Raw genomic sequence first — 22025 nt, forward strand, 5'->3', positions numbered from 1 at the left:
TCTCCAAATCCAACAGTGTTTGAAGACTGGCGACAAAGAAGGGTCTCCCTCCTACATACACTAAGCTAAAAACTAATTCGCTTAGTCCCTGCAGGGAAGTATAGCGTAGTAGAAGGAGATAATACTTCTTTCTGCTTAGTGTCTGCCTCCTAGTGGCAGTAGCTATACCCATAGTCTTTAAGTTGTGTCCCCCAATGATACGAACAAGAGAGTGTTTTTTAGAGCACTAATCCTTTAACTATGTGAATAGGCTATTTTATGTTGTATAGGGTGTTTCAAAATTTTGGAAACGCACATATAGAATGAAAATGGTTTGGCATATGTTAATTGAATTTAGCATACAAGCTGTGTGGGAAGGGGAAAACCTGTTAGGCCATGTAACAAAATGCCGGCCATTTTGAATGCCAATATCTTGGATTTAATGTTAATTTTTCCAATGGAAAGATAGGTGTGTGATATATCAAACGGGCAGAGAATTTTACCAGTAAAACAGTGGTGCGTTTTATTTTAACATAGCTTTATTCGTTCCCACGTTAACACAGTGGTTTTTCTTAATTACAGACAGAACATGTTGAGACTGTAGTTATGTCAGGTGTTGCAACATATGCAATTTGTAAGGATGCCATTTATGCATAGACAAAATTTGCTGTGTGGAGATACAGGTAACCCCACATTCTTGAGATAGATGATTAGTACTATATTATGGGCTATTGCTAAATGAAGCTAGAACAGCAGTTGCTCATGCTTTATCAGTAACAGCTTTTGGTCTTCCAGATTTTAGTTTACCAGTGAAAGAACCTTTTTCTTGGAATGTGGAAGGAAGTTTGTCAACTGCACTGTGGGTAATGGGAGGTCTAGTTGGGTGGCGTTAATTGAAATCTTCTGTGATGACACGTGTGCTTCATTCACCTGACATAAGGATGATCTCAACTATTCTGCTTGAGATAACACCATCATTCACACAACCGGTAATGAAGAAAAATCACTATGTGAAAATGAGAATGAAAAAGTTATGTTAAAATGAAGCACATTATTATTTTTCTGGCGAAATTTTCTGCCCGTTTGATATATCACACACCTACCTTTCGATTGGAAAAATTAGAGTTGAATCCAAGATGGTGGCTTTCAGAAAAGCTATCATTTTGGCGGCATGTATGCCTCTTCCCTACAGCGTATGCTAAATTGGATCACCATCTGCCAAACCGTTTTCATTCGATATATGTATCTCCACACTTTTGAGACACCCTGTATATCAGTCAGTCTATAGTGGATACATTTACATCACCCACCGTCTGGCAGTTGAGGATGGACAAGCTGCAGCTCTTTACATGTGCTTGCAGGATATTCCTTTGTCCCATTTGGTGGAGCAGACAAGAGTTTCAAGTCTTCTTCCAGGCGATGAATTAGATCCCATGGCACTAGGTCATTCCAGACCCCACTTTGGGGTAACAGACGCTAGGAAAAACAAGAAACAAAGCATGGCTCTATCACGATTTAAGACAACCTGCACCTGACTACAGAAATGCAAAATAGAGATTTGGACATGCAAAATAGTCATTCACAACTGGGAAAATCTGCAAAGCTTTGATGCTTCTGCATACAAATGTGACGACTAGTCAAACAAGTACAGATCATAGTGAACACCTAGGTCACAAGGTTTGGAAACAAGTCACATGTTCAGTGAAGCATCTCAGTTCTTTAGAAACAGGGTTTTGACATAATGAAATATATGAGAGGGTTTCTGCTCAAAGCAACAATAAACCAGCCTGTACCAGTCATATTTTACTTACTCTTAGACTTTGAGCACTTAAATTGCGAGCAGGTCCGGGAGGTCCAGGAGCACCAGGAGGACCCTGTGAAATATTATCATAAGACATCCGTAAGTTTAATCAAAGAACACATATTCTGTTTTATGAAAGGTTCTGATGGTTGATTTAAAGGAGTTACCCAGTTGGAAACTATTTATGGCCTATCCTCAGGACAGGTCATCAATAGTATATGGTCGGGTATCCATTGCCCAGTATTCCCGCCAATCGGCTATCTGCCAAGGCCAGCATGCCAGTTAATTGTTGCAGGAAGTGGACATCTCTATTCTTACTGTAGTGACTAGGTTTGGTATTGCAGGACAAGTTTCCATTCATTTCAATAGAAACTTTGCCTGCAATACCAAGCCTGGCCACTAAAGTAAGATCGGAGCTGTCTGCTTCCAGCAGAAATCATCTAAGGCAGGAGTGCAGCGGCCAGACAAACAATTGAGTGGCAAGAGTCCTGGGCTACAGACATCTGTTGATCTACCATCAATGACCTGTCCCGAGAATAGGCCATAAGTAGTTTACAACTGGAAAACCCCTGTAATGTCTGAGTGGTTGATACTTACTGGTGGTCCTGGAGGGCCTGGTGGTCCCTCTGCTCCTTGGAACCCTTTTGGCCCCTGTAATTATATGTGTAAGTGAAATAATATTTGGAATGAAAAAAATAAATTGTATAACAGGGAATGTACTTTGTTTGCTTATCTTTTGCTTACCTGCACCCCTTCTGGTCCCTATATGTAAAACAAGAAAATAACATTAACATCAGCAATAGATTGTGCTCCATACACTGATGGTTCAGTTTCTCGCCACTTACCGGAGGACCTTGAGGCCCAGAAACACCTCGAGGACCAGGAGGCCCAATTACTCCCTAGTGGAAAACATAGATACAGACTTTAATCAGACAGGTTAGGTCAACGTTGATGGAGCCACCAATGACCTAATGTATATGAAGACCTCTCAACAGGCACGTGACAGGGAAAATGAGAATTTGGCATGTTGGATTTAAGCAGATCCAATGACCTTGAGATTATGTTATGGTAGGAGATGAGCCGCTAAAGAGATATAAGGGAAGGAGGTGAGGTAATACATACTTGTTTGGTCAATGGCTAATATCTCCCTTGAAAACAAAAGTATCAGTATGTTCATGTCTAAGATGACCAACCTTTCTTTTTCCTTGACATCTGTTGTTGGTGCCTGGCAACATGCTATTCATTGAGAACTGAGTGTCCATATGTCTTGGAGTCTGGAGAAATAAGGTCCATTTGCACGCAACGATTATCGCTCAAAATTCATTCAAACAATGGCATATGAGCAATAATCGTTGCGTGTACATGCTGCCATTGTTCACTCTTCGGCTGAACGATAATTTTAAGGTGAGCTTAAAATCCATTGTTCAGCCAGAGAGAGATAACAGGGACCGCATGCTGTGTTCTGCACGAGGTGTCAGAGATTACATTGTATTCAGCGGACAGCCCATGCGAGAACAATGCAGCTGTGTGCAGAGCTCAGACCACATGCTGTGCTCTGAAAACAGCTCACAGATGCCCCTTTACACACAAATGAAGCTGATTAAGTGTTAATGGACATTAGTGTCCATTGACACTTTATGCAAAATGATCGCTAAAAAACTGTCAATCTTTCACTCGTTTGAAAGATTGTCTTTGCGTGTAAATGGGCTTCTAGCTATCGACTGAACAGCTAAGGTGAACGGACACTTTAAACCTAAATGATTTTATTTATGTTTCATTTAAGCCTCAAGCAGAACCCTGCATTGGTTTGAAAGCTCGCATGAACATCATGTATTTTTGTTAGCCATTAAAAGGTATCATATCTACAAGATTACGTGGTTTCTCTTGCTGGAAACAATCACATATTGGCCCTTTTACACAGTCCAACAGTATTCCAAAAGACTGCACAAGTGATGACGTCACCGCTGAGATCATCAGCCCTCGTGCAGAGTGCTTACACAGAGGGACTTGCCGCCGCCTCGCAGGCTTCTTGTCTGCTTTGCGCTCAGTGCTTCCCCTCCTATGTGTAGAGCGGAGCAGGGAGCTTTTAGACAGGTAGAAAAACCAGCGACCCAACAATGTTTTTTAAGCTGACTGAATAGTCAGCTTAACAAACCACAAGCAACAAGTGAGCAATTTTTTTGCATTTACACTGACTGATTATCATTCAGATTCGTTTGAATGAATTTTGAGCGATAATCATTAGTGTAAATGGGCCTTAATGAACCGGTCTTCAGGTAATGACGGCTCTCTGCGAATCACATTTGAGCTTGCTGTTGGACGTACATGTCGGGAGCATTACCTAGTGTATACCTCTGAAAAAAGGCACTACCGTATTGGCATACATTGCCCATAGTCTGCCATGTTAGAAAAAAGTAGAGAGAACATATGTGAAAAATCCTTACATGGTGACAATTTATATCATCTGTGCAATACTAAGGTAATCCTGGAAATATGACCTGCTGGAGTTAAGAGCACTGATGGGGAACAGTCACAATGCAGCATACTGATAACAAACCAATGATTCTAAGGGTAAGTGATCAGTCTGTACCTCATCTCCTTTCTCCCCCAGAGCGCCGTCATTCCCAACAGAACCTTGTTTTCCCTGTAATACAACAGCTGATAATATGAGGTTTTGGTTGAGAAAACAAGACGTAGATTTCCAATCTGCTTAGATCAAGAATTTTCTAACCTTCTGTCCATCTTCTCCTTTTGGTCCAAACGGTCCATCCATGCCCATTTCACCCTGTAGAAGAGAGAATATAGCACCAGTACTTTTGGGTGATGCACTTATGACCATTGCAGCCTTAGGTTACGTGGTACCCTGTGCAGACTTTTTGGGGGTCCCTTCCGCCATTATAAGAAAAAATATATATATATAATACACTGATAGGCAGTCTGTCTGTATGATGCTTGTGCAGAAAGCAGCAAGATAGAAGTGTGCCCACAACAGAACAGTTAAGTGAATAAATACTGTACGAAAACCAAGCTCATAACATGAATACAGCACTAGAACCAAGCTCCAAACATAAATACAGCACTAGAACCAAGCTTCAAACATAAATACAGCACTAGAACCAAGCTCATAACATAAATACAGCACTAGAACCAAGCTCATAACATAAATACAGCACTAGAACCAAGCTCATAACATAAATACAGCACTAGAACCAAGCTCATAACATAAATACAGCACTAGAACCAAGCTCCAAACATAAATACAGCACTAGAACCCACTTCACTACATAAATACAGCCCCATAACTGTACTCATATCATAAAAACAACATGAACTAACCTCTATACATATTGTCAATACCAGAATCAAGCTCATAGCAAATACAGTAGCAGAACTAGGCAATTGTGTTGTGGGGTCACTGATGGGCTGACGGCAGTGCCTTTAAACATCAGAGGGGGGGAGACAAAGGTAGGAGGAGGATGATTCATGCAGCTCCGCAAGATGCTGCCGCAAGGAGGAAGATCATCTGGCCAGGCAGACCTAAGGGAGGCGATCACCCCAGCCTACATCCGTTTTGTGCCCCAACTACAAGCTGGTTGCCGGTTTCCTATGCGATGCCCGAGTCATACATAAGGTCGGCAAGGCTTAGGAAGACAGTTATTTCATTCATACAATAATTTTACAATCTTTCCTCATGTAATGTTTCTACACAGTCTGATACTTTGGACTAACATTAGAGTGGAGTGGTGAAAAGTGTGGGGCAAGCTGTTGAGCACTCTTGGCAACAGGTTAGAAGATTTCCTTATATTTATGCAATATTTTGCTATTACTGGCACACTGGTTGTCTGAGAATCGGGAGTTGCCTAATCGGCCAGTAGGATAAGGAATGATCTAGACCAGGATTTGCAATTAGATATCAGTACTTTATATAACACTTTACCAAATGGAGACATAAAGAAATCAAATAATCTAATATCTTGTAAGTATATATTTCAAGCATGCTACCCTGCTTCCCTGAAAATAAGACATACCCTGAAAATAAGACACAGCATGATTTTCCAGAATTTTTGAGGATGTAAAATGATTTTTCAGGCTTTTTGAGGATGCTTGAAATATAAGCCCTACTCCAAAATTAAGCCCTGCTAACAGTTAATTTAAAAAAAGTCAATTTAAATAGTGTCCAGGCAGCTATACATGTAAAAAAGTTAAACCTTTTTGAACAAAAATTTATATAAGACACTGTCTTATTTTCGGGGAAACACGGTAGAGGCCTACATATACTGTATTTTATATTAAATTTAATTTAAAAGACATTAGTGCTGAGTTCATTTCTGTACCTAAAGTTTACTTCTTACCTTTAGCCCTTTGGGACCTGGAACTCCTTTCTGCCCCCTGATTCCTGGAATACCCTGGGTGCAAACACAGATATAACTCAGGATTATGAATTTCCCACATTCAGATAGTTACTGTCAACTTTTAATTACTCACATAAGGTCCTCTTGGCCCTGGGGGGCCCCCTGGTCCTTCTTGTCCCTTTTCCCCCTGCAATATTTGTCCAAATATGTTACGATGGAACAAAAATAGTTAAATAATGGCAGAACACACCAAACAGAAAAAAAATCAACGCTATATCTGATCAATTTACATTAAGTAGTAGTATAGGAATTCATGGGTCACAAGGCCCGCAAGGCTGTGGTGATATAACTGGTTCTGAATTAATAAACTAATGACACAAATATAATGAATTGTCTGTCCTAGAACGGATCTCCTGGAATTTGGAAGAACCCTTTTATTTTTTCATTTTTGTCCTTCTGTCTCAACAACCTGCTCTGCATTGGGCCATATCAGTAACTATAACCCCTTCCATGTTAACAACCCCCGTACGCCAGCTCTCTGATGCAATGAAGTTGCAATTTTTTGGGCACAAATTTTCAACTTTTGGGACTTTTTGCACTCCACTCACCACTTTTCTAAAAGTAGGCTGGGCTTAGCAAAACAAAGGGGCGTGACCTCACGAGCCCACTGGATTTACTATCATTTATGCCAGATACTATCATAAATCATAGCTGGACTCTATGCTGGTCTGGCACACAGACTTACCTCTTAATAATCTAGGCGCACTTCATTCCAGGGCAGTCCGTAATTATAACACATCAGTTTAAGTAAATTTCCGACATTTGTCTAAATCTACATAGCTCCAAAATTCTATGACAATTAATTTCTCATTATACTTTGCCTGCGTAGTGGTCAGAGTTCTTATTTATCTGTTACAGAGCTCCCGATCCTATATATATATATATATATATATATATATATATATATATATACACACACATTCAGAGAGAGAAACTATAAGAAGACTAGATAATGCCAGTTTTCTGGCTTACCCATCTTTCAAAACTAGTCTATAACAATGTCAATTCACATTATCAATTTCTTAAAGGGGGTTGTCCAGTTGTGGAGTATTGATAGCCTATCCTCAGGCTAGGCCATTAGCAGTAGATCAGCGCAGGTTAGTTGCCCAGGACCTGCACCATTTAGCTGTTACCCAGGCTGGTGTGCTTTTGCACAGAGCTGATTTCTCCATGAAGCAGACAGCTCCATTCCAATTGAAGTGGCCAGGTGAAGTTCCTATTGAAGTGAATGGGTGTAAAACCAAGCAAAGCCACTGCAGTGGGAATGGAGCTGTCTGCTTCCTGCAGAAATCAGTTCAGTCCACAAGTTCACTGGCCCAGAGAACAGCTGATCGACTGAGGATAGGCTATCCATAGTTTGCAACTGGGCATCACCCTTAATTTAACCAAGTGGTTGCTACTGAATTGATGACTTACTGGGAATCACAAAGAGTCATGTCTTTGGGAACAAGTATGACTTTATGTTCCTTACCTTGAGTCCATGAGGCCCGCGTGGTGGTCTTGGACCTGCTTTCCCCCTTTTACCCTGCAAATATTAGAATAAAAGCAATATGCAATATTATCAGATACAAGTGTATTACTTGCTTCATCTTTAACCCCTTAAGGGTGCAGCTTTTTTTTGTGTTTTGTTTTGTTTCACCATGCCACTTTAAAAAAATCCTAACTCATTTCTTTTTCTGTTGACATACCCCCTTGGTTTTTGTTGGATGAGTTATATTTTTCTGTGGTATTAGTTAATGTACCATATAATGTACTAAGAAACATTTTAACATTTCTAAGTGGAGTTAGAAAAAAAAAAAAAAAATTCTGCCATTTTGGGGATCTTACTTTTATGGCATACATACTTTGGCAAAAAATGACATGATAGTTTTATTCTGTGGGTCGGTACGATTACAATGACACCAACCCTCTTTAGCGGTTTTCTTTGCTATACTACTTTTAAAAAGTAAAATATCTTTTAAAAAACATTTTATTCCACCACCATCTTCTGACTGCTATAACCTTTGAGTCTTTCTGTCAATGGGTTTTTTTATAGCTAGTTTTTTAGACATTCTGTAGTTTCTATTGGAACAATTTTGAAGTACCTGCAACTATTTGATCACAATTCTGCCATTGTGTATTTTTTTTCTGACCATGTTCACTGTGAGAGATAAATAGTGCCTAAGGGCTTAGTCACACGGGCGCATCGGCACATGTACACGGGCGCCGATGAGCCCGTGTGACTGTGCCCTTACTGCAGGAAGAAGACGGCCGTCTTTCAGGACGGACGACTCCCCACAGCACAGAAGAAAGAACACATGACCGGCAATGAAGCCGGTCACGTTCTTTCCTCCGGCGCTGCAAGAGAGACGTCCGTCCTGAATGCGCCCGTGTGACTAAGCCCTTATTTTGATAGACTGGACTTTTATGGACGCAGCAATACCATATATGTTTATTTTATCATAAAAACGAGGAAAGGTGTTTTTTTTTACCTTTTTATAGCTTTTATTACAATAATAATAAGTAAAGAAAAAAACTTTTCTTCACTTATTTTTGCTTTTTTTTAAAATCTCCACAGAGGACTTGAGCATGCGATCATTTGATCGCTTGTACCACATACTGCAATACTGAAGTATTGCAGTATATGGTATTTCTACAGGCATTCTTTTTTTTTAAACTCTTTTTAATACAATTTTTTCATAGTCAATAGTAAATACATTTTGCCAAATCACATTATGATGCAGGCGGTTTGCATAGTTAGCCTACATTTGCATCTTGAACACATTCACATAATCCCACTGGGAAACTATAATCCCCTCTATATATATAGAGCATGTAATTATTGGTTTTTATGCTTGAAAAAGGCGTTAGGATACGCCGAAACGCGTTGCAGCCTCTCGTTTATGTAGTAACATTATTGTTACTTTGCATTGTCATTTTGGACTTTTATTAATAAACACTTTGTGGGTACCATTGAAAATAAAGTTTTCTTGGAGGATATTCCATTTGAAGGAACCGATATAAGCGCGGAATACTCCATTTGCTTATCTTCTTTCCCCATTTGGATATATACCTTTTGGGGTATCATTTTTTTCTGCTGCTATAGGATCTACATAGGATTCCAGGCACCAGTTACAGGTGAACCAGAACCTCCGGTGCATGGGGGATACCCCGCTCCTATATGGGGTCCCCGCTGAGCACCAGGTGAGTTCAATTTACTTTATTGCCATATTGAATAACATCTTTTCATGTTTGGTGGTGCGGATTGTTTCTCCTTTACAGGCATTCCTAATAGGTAGAGACACATGGCAGCCCTGGAGCCTTCAGAAGGTCCTGGGTTGCTATAACAACCAAGTGACACCTTGCAATCTCCTCACAGGGTGACTATTAAATGCCCCAAACCCCAGTCAGGGCATTCAAAGAGTTAAAAGCTACGATCTACTAAAACGCAGATTGTAGCTGTTGTGGGTGGGTGTCAGCTGTCAGACACAGCCAGAACTCGCCGCCTATGAAGTGGGTTTGGCTCCCGGCCCCATTCAATACAAACCCTGCAGCCAAAGGGCGTATATGTCCACCGTTAAATGTTAAGGTGTTAAGAGGTAAATCTGAATCAATAAATTCCATATTGAGTGAAAAATGTCCTATTTTTTGTTTTTGTTTCAATCTGAGGGGACATCGTGTACTGAAGATGCTACTGAGCTGCATATTGTAGGACCCTTCTGGGCAAAAAAGAATATTATAAGAGAAATTACTGCACTAAAAGCAGGGCGAAGATGGCATCTCTGTAAAATTGTGCATTCTAGTCATTTTTTTGTAGATACCTTTCTGCCCGAACTTCCAGGAGCTCCGGGACGACCACTTTTCCCTCTGTCACCCTGAAAGAAACAATAACAGTCAGCCATCACTTCACAGTCCATAAACTATGGAAAATGGTAACAGTATTTCACTTTGTATTTGTCAAGGCAAAATAAGAATTGCACTAGAAAACGAGGGATGATACAGAAGAGAGAAATGGATGAATATGAATAAAAGAAATATGGTTACAGGAAATCACAAATCACTGAACATCGAAAAAGACACAGGCTGTCCATATGGCAATTCATAGCTCTAGTACATAAGAATAGGAGCAGGGGCGTAACTATAGGGGATGCCATTGCACTCAGGCCCAGGAGCCTTAGGGGGCCCATAGCGCCTATCTTTTCCATATAGGGAGCCTAGTAGTATGAATATAGCCCTATTACAGATTTTGCATTGGGGCCCCGAATCTTCAAGTTACATCTCTGGGTATGGATACAGATGGAGGGAAGGGGGACCCTAGCTGAACTTTTGCACCTGGGCTACTGAAGCCTTTAGTTACACCCCTGAATATAAGTATATGTGAGCCATCAAAACTAGTGTTTTTACATCAAGAATAGCTTTCTAAACTCCGATAGGTACCAGATAGCCTCCATTACATTTCAATAAAGCTTGCTGCTAATAGTTGAGATCACATCTACTAATGGCTCCATTATGAACAGAAGGCTTAATGGCAGTGTTAAGAAAGCCTAAAGGCCTCCCATACACATTAGACATAAATTGTTCAAACCTGCTGATTTCACCGGCACCAGATCCCTCTTGCATGTGTATGAGGGCTTCCCGACTTTTCCCAACAGATGATGTCGGGGGAAAAAAAAAGTACTATGCTTGTTGCATTTCAATACCCGATCCTATTAATTCCCTCTAGAAATAAGTTGCCACAAGAGCCGACTGGCTGCAGCTTCCTTCACCGTCTCCATGTAAAACATATAAAAGCTCCACCAAACACAGCATTCATGTGTATAGGGGAGCTGGGAGAAATAGCTGTTGGCCGAACAGGTTTGTCTGACAGCTATTGAAGGTGTATGGGCATCTTTAGATGGGAAGCAGTTTGACCATTAAGAATGTAAGGCTTCTGATCTGTATAAAGTGCATACAGCAGTATAAATCCACATAGTCAATACCTTCTGTCCCTTCTGTCCAGGTCTTCCCTCTTGTCCAGGATTCCCAGGGTGTCCCTAGAAGACAAATACAGAGCAATATATATATATATATACATACACACACCTCCTTAGTCGCTGTATGAGAAATCATTAAGCAAAAAGATCCTCCATTCTAGGTATCTGCACTGTTCACTCTCTATTGGGATTCCTGAATTTGTCACAGTTACGGTGGCTTTATACTGAACAATTATTGTCCAAACAGTCATTTGGAATAGTCATTAAAGTGAGTCGTTAGCGTTCTGACGACTGTTTGTGTGCTTTGTTCGCAAGGTGTTGAAATACGAACTGTAACTTTATGCCAGCCGATGTTGGCTCAACCAATGACTATTTTTTAGGTGATCTGAAAAAAACCAACTAGTGACTATTGAGTTATCGCCCGTCACCCTGCTGGTGGTCATGTTTACATGGAACTGTCATTTGCATTAGCTTTTTCAAATGATTATTTGAATGATATTTGTTCCATGTCAAACCCCTCCTAGTGATAACTGATTCCACAAAGACGTTTTCTGCCCTCTTTTCATCTGAGGACCTATCCTCTTCCACTTCCTGCTTCTCTTATGGTCGGGACATTGCCTGATGCAATGCGGTGCTCCTATTGATTTCAATGGGAATGAACTGCAGCTCCCACTTCCTGTACTTACTGCTGATGACAACGTCTGGCCCGCTGCACTGGAGAACAGACCAGATGATCAGCTGATGGACGGGGGTCCAGAGGATGGGTCATCAGTAAAAAAAAAATAGGGCAGAAAACCCCTTTAAATTTCTTGTCAGCTGCTTACAAACCATGCTCGGACACGGGTCAAATGCACAGACAGGGGCCAAATAATATGCACCTTCTAAGGCTTTATGCAAATGGCCATGTTACGGTTCCATATAACCTATGTGCTGTATGGAGCCATAATACAGCACCCTTTTACTGTAATCTATATGCCTCTGAGTTTCTAAAATTAAACTTGTGGCATACTCCATCTGTACCTAAGCTAAATCACTTAGACATATCAAATATAGAATTCAATTCAAATTCACTACCTTCATCCACAAATCTCTCCATAGCAACGCGCCACCCTACATTGCCTCCCTCATCTCAATCCACCACCCAGCCTGTGCCCCTTTAATTTGAACCTCTCATTCCAGTCTCCAAGACTTCTCCAGAGCAGCACCAGTCCTCTGGAATGCGCTACCCAAAACCATCCGGGCAATCCCCGGCATCACGAGTCTTACCGGCATGTGAACTGCCGAACTGCGAACTGGACTCAAAACTCGCAGACATGTCTGAGAAACGCTACGTCATTCACACTCACGAACTGGCAAAACCAGACTGAACAGCAGAAATGCGAAATGGACTTCATACTTGCGGACAGACAAAAAACAATGGCTGCTAAACGCTCAAAACATGCATCAAGAATGCATGTATAAACAGATGGAATAGATACAATACGAGGTATTGGCCAAGATATTAGTATTTTGGCCAGGATACTTAAGCCCACGAGCTCACTTCATGGGTCATCATTGTCTTGTGGGTCCCTACACTAACAAAACAACTAACCCCAGGACACCTGCCTGTAAAGCGGAGCGATCGTCCCAATAGGACGACCCCACGCTAGAACCCAGGGACCCACCTAGTTCCAGATGATTAAGGACCCACAGTAAGACACAGTTCACACTACAGTTACTGAGAGCTGCACAGACATGCAGGAGAATGACACTGTTCACACCAAACATCCTGAACGCTGCACAGACACCTCCTGTCCAGTCACATGCACAGACACTCAGGAGCATGATACTGAACACACTGAGCAAACATAGAAAAGGCCAGCAGCTTCTAGCAGAGAGCTGGTATATATAAGCAACAGACCTTGGGGATTGGCTGGCTGGAGCAATCCACACCCAGCCAGCTCAATCAACACCACCTGTGAAGCTATGCTGCTGAAAACCATGTAATACAATAGATCAGGGAACCCTAACACGTGCGCTAAAAATGCACTTCAGGGAGGCATATGATATCCCCTAAACCAAACCCCTCTGTATTCCACTTAATAACATGCCCCCAGTCCTACTGATTGCAATCCCTGCTAGCCATAATCAACCGCCTCCTGCAGTCATACTGATTCAGCCACCACATGGCTTAATGTCTGACCACTGTCTATGGGTATAGCATCCCTCACTCTCCACCTCACCATACCGAGCCCATCTCCAGCCCCTTTACCTTCTGTATCACCCCATTATCTGCAGTATGTAGGCTCGTTGGAGACCCTCATCCCTACTGTTTCCATCAATTGATTACTACATGTAACCGTGGATTTTGTATTTTTGTTTTTCCTATCTGTTCTTCCTTGTTTCGTAAGCGCTGCGGAATATGTTGGCGCTGTATAAATAAAGATTATTATTGATATTATGGGACATACAGACAGGTTTTATGCCTACCACTTGACCGGGTTCCCCTGGTACCCCAGGTTGCCCTCTTTCGCCAGGTGCACCCTGTAAAGTAAAGTAAAAAAAAAGGTGTCTATGAAGTATTTCTTATCGCAACCATCTATCTTACATGCTTTAACATTTGAATACCCATGTACTGTATATAGCTGACAGTATTCTTGTAATCTACGCATGCATACCTCTCTGCCAGGGATCCCTGCTGCTCCAGTTTCACCAGCAGCTCCTGGTGGACCCTTTAAGGCATATTATATTGTCAATGTCCACTTATAACATTAGTAGAACCATTTATAATAATCCTCACGTATGTTTTACCTGAACTCCAGGAATGCCCTCATCTCCTGTGTTCCCCTTTTGTCCTTCTTCTCCTGTGATCCCTGGAGGACCTAATGCACCCGTATTTCCCGGCGGACCTGATGGACCCTTAAGTAGTTCACAAAGAAATAGAAGAATGACCTACAAGCTCTTCTCAAATCACAGGTTTTACCCTCACACACTCACTCACCTGGTTTCCACTGTGGCCCTGGTCACCCTTTTCTCCTCTTGCTCCATTGGGCCCCTAAACACATAAAATATTATTAATGGGCAAGAATTGTGGTTTGATTGCATCTATAGGGAAATCCTAAACAGAGTATAGAATACTATCTGTAACACGTGTAGAGAAGAAAACACAGGAGGGCAAATAATCTATATACTCTACTTCAGCATGTCGTCACGTTCCTCCCACAAAGTCACTGGGAGCGGCTGCCAGACTGTGAAGATAAGGACTATGTAATAGCTGCAATTTCTACCATGCTACATGAAATTTACGTACCGGTCTTCCTTGTGGTCCGTGGTCACCAATCATACCCGGATAGCCTGTATCACCCTGGACGACAAAAGATTTCATAACTATATATAAAGTATTGAAAGATAGAGTCTCCAATACACAGAGTCTCCAATCTGTAGATCTCCAGCTGTATAGACACCACTGCTGGCTTTCCAGGTATGGTGGCAGTTGTATTTTCTCAGCCATTGAAGAACTATAGCTGGTAAACAACTAAACTACACAGTTAAAGAGGTTATCCAGACAAAAAAAGATTTTTCAGAAAGCTGCTCACTGTGGTGGAAAGCCATAAAATAAAGCTTGCTCAGATCACCAGATCCCTTGCTGCTCCTATCCTGATGGTACCCAGTCCCCTGCTGCTCTATATTTCTTGCTGTTGATGATGACATTCTGACAAGGAGATGTGACTACTGCAATTAAAAGGGTTTTCTGACCATTTACTATTGATGACCTGTCCTTAGAATAGGTAATCAACAGCTGATTGGTGGGGTCCGCTGCTCGGAACCCCGTTCGATCAGCTGATCGTCTTGCCTGCTGACAATGCAGACTTTGTCATCAGGGTCGGAGCCGGAAGTGTAGTAGGCAGCCTCGCTCCCACTGTAATCAATGGGAATAAAACTGCCTATTACACTTCTGGCTCTGACCCCCATGACAGCATCTGGCTCTGCTGCACTGACAGTTTAGCTGATTAGCGAGGAACCTAAGTGGTAGACCCCTGCCGATCAACTATGGATGACCTATTCTGAGGATAAGCAAATTAATCTCTGGCTGAAGTAAGCTGGTGATTGGCTGCAGTGGTCACATTTTTTCAGTGACATCATCTCTGCAGCAGGAAATAGAGAGAAGCAAGAGATTGGGATGGGAATGGGAGCGGTGTGGGATCGGGTGAGGTGAGCAAGCCTTCTTTTACATTATTCCACTATAGTGAACAGCTTTCCAAAACAAGTTTTTTTATTTTTTTTGCCTGAATAACTTCTTTAACAGTTGGCATTAGATGGTATATACTAGAGCAATACCTTTATTCCTCCCGGCCCATTCTGCCCCAGACTTCCCAGTTTTCCAGTGGGCCCCTGCAAGGTATAATTCCATGAAAATACATAAAGTGAAGATGACGTTTTAGATATTTTTTTAAGGTACTCCTTTAGGTATTAATAGGCACATACCATCTCTCCAATAGGCCCGTGGGGTCCAGGTGGTCCCATCAATCCAGGTTGGCCCTGAAGAACATCAATCACATTAAACCATATAGAAATGACTTTGTCCAGATGCCACTAGCCATTTGAGTGGAGTTCACACAAAATATTATTAAATTCATTGGTGGAGTCATACGTAAAATATGGGTTTCTATGCCCTCACTCTTTAAATTGTGACCAGCACAATATATTTTTCTTTTCACTGGGTCTGATGAATGATTAACTAAAGGTTGGGATTGTCAGAATTCTATGAAAAATATCTTGCATTCTCACCTGATGTCCAATCAGCCCCTTTTCTCCCTTCAGACCTCGTGCTCCTCTTTCCCCCATAATGCCACTCGGTCCAGGATTTCCAGTACTACCACATGGTCCTAATTCTCCCTAGCATGAGACATATAATGTTAAAGGTAGTAAACATGTGTATTGTGAAAAAAATTCCTAATAGAAAACATTAGTTTTGGTCAAACCTTTTCTCCGGACGGTCCAGGATCTCCAATATCTCCAATTTCCCCCACATCACCCTAAACAGAGAAAATAATTAAGTGTTCAGACCACTTGTATTCACAGCAGCTGTGTCTTTATTAATTTGTTAACTCTGTGAGCTATACCTCCTTTCCTGTCATTCCTGGAGGACCTGGCAGACCTGGTAGTCCTCTCTCTCCTGGCTCATCAATAGGTCCAACTGGTCCTATGCTTCCTGGAGGACCAGTGTCACCCTGTGAAACAGGAATAAATTCATGCATATCTATATGTAGCTAGGAATTAAGTTCTTAAAATCTCAGATCACCCAAATCTCCTTCCTTTTCTTAGGCAACAAGCCTCGTGAATAGAAAAACAAGAAGCAGCAAAGGTGAAAAAGATAAAGTGCACAACTGCTGCTAATGTCTTAGTTCATATATTCTGCAATTTGAGATTAGATGTATTCAAAATGGCCAGACTTGCTATCCAAATTATAATCATATTAAACTGCTATCCTAAAGCCCCATTTTGGCACAACGATTATCGCTCATAATTCGCTCAAAAGCCGTCTTTTGAGTGATAATCTTTGTGTCTAAATGTGCCCATCTTTCAGTTTTTCGCCGAATGATGGTTTTCAATTCTGCTTGAAAACCGTCTTTAAGCAGAATAGCTGATAAGCAGGACCGCATGCTGTGCTCTGCCAGTGGAGATCTGATAACTGCTGATAACATTGTTACAGCTGTTCTCAGTTCTCACCATAGCAGGCAGAACAGCTGATTAGTAGGACCACATGCTGTGTCTGCTGTCCATGGTGCTGAATTCTCCAAGGGGAGCCCACGGCTGAACAATACAGCTAATTACAAGACTCAGATCTCCTACTGAGTTCTATAACAGCTCCCAGAAACTAATTTGCATGCACATGAAGCTGATAAGTACTAATGGCAATTAGTGCCTATTAGTACTTTTATGCAAAACGATTGCTGATCTTTCAATCTTTTGAAAGATATCTGTGTGTGTAAATGGACCTTAACAGTGCTCCAAAGTGAGATTTGCCCAGAATGTCAGTAAATGACTGTAGAGTGCAGTCAAAGTCAAGGAAGTCCCAACACCACCGAATTTATGGCTCTGTATAGAACTCCAATTTGCAGATCCAGTGGAATTGTGACACACCTGACGATATCAGACAGGAGCTCCCCATCAACAGAAGTGACAGAAATGTGCTTCAAGGGTAGCATATTATATGTATGTAGTGTAATTGTACCTTACAAGCAGATTTTGCATACAGACCTGATCCCCTTTCTTTCCAACGGGACCTTCAGTTCCAGCAGAACCTGGAGCTCCCTGTGCAGATAGCAACAGACAAATGGACAGATATGATAATGAGATTAATTTAAATATTCAACGCTCTGCTGGTTGTTTCCAGCCTAAACGTTTAGGAGCCTAAAAGCTGAATGATGATGGAAAACTGATAAACAATCTTCTGTGAAATGTCCCTGTGAGGACAGATACAAGTGAACACACAGTGCTTTTCCCCCTGCAAATCCTCTGGTGGGTTTCAACGCAAATCTGCAGCAAAAGCATGTATAAGGGCTCAGTCACACGGGCGCATCTGCACCCGTACACAGGCGTCGATGCGCCCATGTGACTGAGCCCTAAGGGTGCATTCACACGTAGCTGATAATGTGGATGCGTTGTGCAAAGTGTCTTGTCTGCTGTTATGTGTATTGCACCGCTGCAGCATGTAAGAGGTTAATGTCTGAAAGTCGCTGGGATATGTCTGGAAAAGTATCAATATCTGTCTAGTCACGTGATGTCTGTACTCTATTAAATGTGAGTGATTGGGCTATGGTAGAAAGTTTCTGCATCTTTCATCATCTTCTACGGTTGGAGTGGAGTGCCGGCCACATGGGGGTACCTTCAACCCTCATATGGAGAAGTGATGGAAGATAAGAGGTATCCTGAGTCTTTCTATGTCAGGAACCGCCTCTGAAGAACGAGTGAAGTGAGGACTCTGCCGTGTGGAGCTGCCTTCAAATACTTAGTGAGTGTCTGTGGAGTGGTCCTACTCCCATCCTCCTCCAGAGTGTTCCCCTTGCAGGAGCGGTACCTTACAGATAACATGGACTGTGGGACCGTCACCATCCTGTGTCTCCTCCCTGAACTGACATTCTCTGTCTTGCCTGCACTGGTGTGAAAAACTGTACTCTGCTAAACTTCAAGTAAAGTTCACAGGTTATTGCCCGTTCCTAGTAACAGAGTTATCAAGTTTAAACTGTGTGTGGACTCTCTTCATTTAACCACCAGAGACAAGCTACGGTGAGAAGGAACGGTGGCGTCACGCGTGACAAATCTAAAGTCTACCACGCGTATACAGGTAATTGCTGTCCCAGCATTGCCTGGAAGAGGGCTAGTGGTTTTGTGTGTCCCTACAGGGAGGAGTCTGGTAGAGCCACCGTGACAAGTGACAGCTCTACCCTGCCAGCTCCTCAGTGTGGACCTCATGTCAAGGTGGCCGCTGGGACGTTGCACAGCAAGCATTTAAGGGAACCTGTCATGTTAACCACAGCATCATAAACTAAGTTATGGTGCTGTTAGGGGACGTCACAGGGAGTCGGGTAATGTACTTTTTATACCCACTTGCTCTCACGATCCACCACTGTCACCCGCTGCAGTTGGCAGTCAGCACAAAAGTCTGACTCTTTTCAGAGTTCCGTGCCTGCGCTCTACCATACAAATCTATGAGAAAACACGTCCACGGGACTCAGAAAAGGGACAGATTACAGCACTGCCAGCCTACTTCACTGGGTGAGAGCACTGGATTGTGGTGCTGCAGTGACAGAAGCTAAACCCATGACAAAATCTAACAGCAACTACCTGAAAATTAAAGAATTAAAAAGCTCACACACACACACACATATATGCAAACATATACACACACACACACACACATATATGCAAACATATACACACACACACATATATATGCATACACACACACACACATATATGCATACACACACACACACATATATGCATACATACACACACACATATATATATATATATATATACACATACATATATACACACACACATATATACGCATACACACACACACATATATATGCATACATATACACACACACACACATATATGCATACATATACACACACACACATATATATGCATACACACACACACACACACACACACATATATGCATACACACACACACACACACACATATATGCATACACACACACACACACACACATATATGCATACATACACACACACACACATATATATATATATATATATATATATATATATATACACATACATATATACACACACACATATATACGCATACACACACACACATATATATGCATACATATACACACACACACATATATATGCAAACATATACACACACACACACAAGCTTTTTAATTCTTTAATAGAGATGAGCGAGTACCTGCCCACTCGAGACAGAAGGTTCAGGTGCCGGCGGCGGGCAGGGAGCTGCGGGGGAGAGCGGGGCAGAACGGAGGGGAGATCTCTCTCTCCCCCCCCCCGCTCCCTCCTGCTGACTGCCGCTACTCACCGCTCCCCCGCACCGGAACCTTCTGTCTCAAGCGTGCAGGTACTCGCTAAGGGCAATGCTCGCTCGAGCAATTGCCTTTAGCAAGTATACTCGCTCATCTCTATTCTTTAACTTTGTGCTGCCTAGAAACTGTCAGGAAGTTTCTGACAGTTTCTAGGAAACGGTTCCCACGAAATAGAAACATATGATCTTTTATATAAAAAGGCTATTTTTATATATAAGGATATATAATCAAAACTGAAGCTTCAGTTTAACAATTTGTTAATTATCCTTTTTGATAATTATGTGCTATATAGTCATGTCACACATTAGAGGGTAACTACATAAATTTACCTTCGTGAAACTATACACACCTAGCAACCATACTGTACATGCAATGACACACACTAAAAGCTCTACAAACAATTATTAAGGGGAGTATATTTGGGTCAATGCCCTAACTCCATGCCAGATGTAGTCACCTCCCTTTGGAGGTTCTCTTATTTATTTGGATTCTCCCTGAATAGCATGCTAATTACATTATGCAATTAGCATGACAAGTCAGTGCTTGCTAAACTGTCTCCATGTATCTTCTCTTAGTTTGTATCAGAGACCCCATTTGAGGTTCACTTTGAGACTGCTGTCCATATACTGCCTATTGCTATTACACCATTGCCACCTTTATGGTGCCAAGTATCCTCTATATTCACACTAGTACTTAAACAGAGCTAGGAGGGATAGTTAACACTAGGGAAGAGAGGGAGAGTATTCAAAAAGATCTAGAAAAACGTGCACAGTGGGCAGCGACTAACAGAATGGTATTTAACAAGGAGAAATGCAAAGTCCTACATCTGGGCAAGAAAAATGAAGAAAGCACATACAGAATGGGAGGAAGTGAGCTAAGCAGCAGCACATGTGAAAAAGACCTGGGTATACTAATAGATCATAGACTGAACATGAGTCAACAATGTGATGCAGCAGCAAAAAGGCAAACACAATTCTGGGATGTATTAAGAGAAGCATAGAGTCTAGATCACGTGAGGTCATTATCCCCCTCTACTCTTACTTAGTCAGACCTCATCTAGAATACTGTGTCCAGTTTTGAGCACCCCACTTTTAAAAAGACATCGACAAACTGATGCAAGTTCAGAGAAGAGCTACCAGTATGGTGAGCGGTCTGCAAATCATGTCCTATGAGGAACGGTTAAAGGATCTGGGAATGTTTAGCTTGCAGAAGAGAAGGCTCAGAGGAGACGTAATAGCTGTCTACAAATATCTGAAGGGCTGTCACAGTGCAGAGGGATCAGCCCTATTCTCATCTGCACAAGGAAAGACTAGAAGCAATGGGATGAAACTGAAAGGAAGGAAACCCAGATTAGACATTAGAGAAAACTTTCTGATGGTGAGGGTGATCAATGAGTGGAACAGGTACCACGGGAGGTGGTGAGTTCTCCTTTAATGGAAGTGTTCAAACAAAGGCTGGACAAATATCTGTCTGGGATGATTTAGTGATCCTGCACTGAGCAGGGGGTTGGACCCGATGACCCCGGAGGTCCCTTCCAACTCTACCATTCTACGATTCTATGATATTTTAATAAAACGATAAACTCACCTGCTCCCCATCCAGCCCACTGACCCCTTGGTCTCCGATTGGTCCAGCCATGCCCTAAATTATAAGAAATTAATGAAAGTGAATACAATTATCTTCTAACACAGAATGTGTCTTCTTGTGTTGCCATTGATTTGCAGGCTTGTAAGCAAGGTACTGTATCATAGAAGCTACCTATGCAGCTGCAATGGAGATCGTGGAGGGAAAGTGCTGAGTTACAGTTGACACAACCCCTCTTTGCTGCGCTATTGAGTTACAACAGCTTATGAAGGACTTACTTCTCTTTAGGCCATGCAATGTTAGCAAACAAGGAAGGGCAGACTGTACAGAAGTCTATGTAAGTCTATTGCTTAGGGTTTGTTCATGTATGCATTATACATCTGGTTTAAGGCTGTAATCTATCCCACTAGATACAGTAGGATATGTTCCCTGTACAGCCCCAACCCCGTCTCACGCCCCATCTCACCCCTGAAATGCAGGTGCTGGGCACTATCAGTTATGTCTCTACCACTGCTGCCTCATTCAGCTAAGGGAGATTTTCTCTACCCACATCTCGTCCTTCCTCCCCAGACTCATATGAATTAAAGCCACCACTTACTCCCAGAAGCCTTGGAAAGCTCCGGCGATGCAACTGGTCATATATAGCTAGTTACTAGTTATTTACAGTACCAGTGCTTCTGGTGGCGCAATGTGCCACTTATAATGTAATATAGTGAATGACATCATCAC

At 42.0% G+C, this 22025-nt stretch overlaps 1 protein-coding gene across 2 annotated transcripts in view; it reads right to left on the reverse strand.

The window, feature by feature from the left end:
* LOC136580124 (collagen alpha-2(I) chain-like) overlaps positions 1-22025 on the reverse strand; it is a 250375-nt gene that overhangs the window by 16448 nt on the left and 211902 nt on the right. For both annotated transcript variants that reach the window (XM_066580422.1, XM_066580421.1), the window contains exons 41-64: positions 21300-21353; positions 17385-17438; positions 16247-16354; positions 16106-16159; positions 15912-16019; positions 15609-15662; positions 15462-15515; positions 14434-14487; positions 14125-14178; positions 13935-14042; positions 13802-13855; positions 13614-13667; positions 11151-11204; positions 9993-10046; positions 7664-7717; positions 6266-6319; positions 6133-6186; positions 4512-4565; positions 4371-4424; positions 2626-2679; positions 2525-2542; positions 2378-2431; positions 1791-1853; positions 1290-1455 (exon numbers count right to left, since the gene is read on the reverse strand). In XM_066580422.1, the coding sequence (XP_066436519.1) occupies positions 1290-1455; positions 1791-1853; positions 2378-2431; positions 2525-2542; positions 2626-2679; positions 4371-4424; positions 4512-4565; positions 6133-6186; positions 6266-6319; positions 7664-7717; positions 9993-10046; positions 11151-11204; positions 13614-13667; positions 13802-13855; positions 13935-14042; positions 14125-14178; positions 14434-14487; positions 15462-15515; positions 15609-15662; positions 15912-16019; positions 16106-16159; positions 16247-16354; positions 17385-17438; positions 21300-21353 (1543 nt within the window). The remainder of the gene's footprint in view (positions 1-1289; positions 1456-1790; positions 1854-2377; positions 2432-2524; positions 2543-2625; positions 2680-4370; positions 4425-4511; positions 4566-6132; positions 6187-6265; positions 6320-7663; positions 7718-9992; positions 10047-11150; positions 11205-13613; positions 13668-13801; positions 13856-13934; positions 14043-14124; positions 14179-14433; positions 14488-15461; positions 15516-15608; positions 15663-15911; positions 16020-16105; positions 16160-16246; positions 16355-17384; positions 17439-21299; positions 21354-22025) is intronic.

This window comes from Eleutherodactylus coqui, chromosome 10 (genome assembly GCF_035609145.1).
Source record: "Eleutherodactylus coqui strain aEleCoq1 chromosome 10, aEleCoq1.hap1, whole genome shotgun sequence".
NCBI classification, from domain to species: Eukaryota; Metazoa; Chordata; class Amphibia; order Anura; family Eleutherodactylidae; genus Eleutherodactylus; species Eleutherodactylus coqui.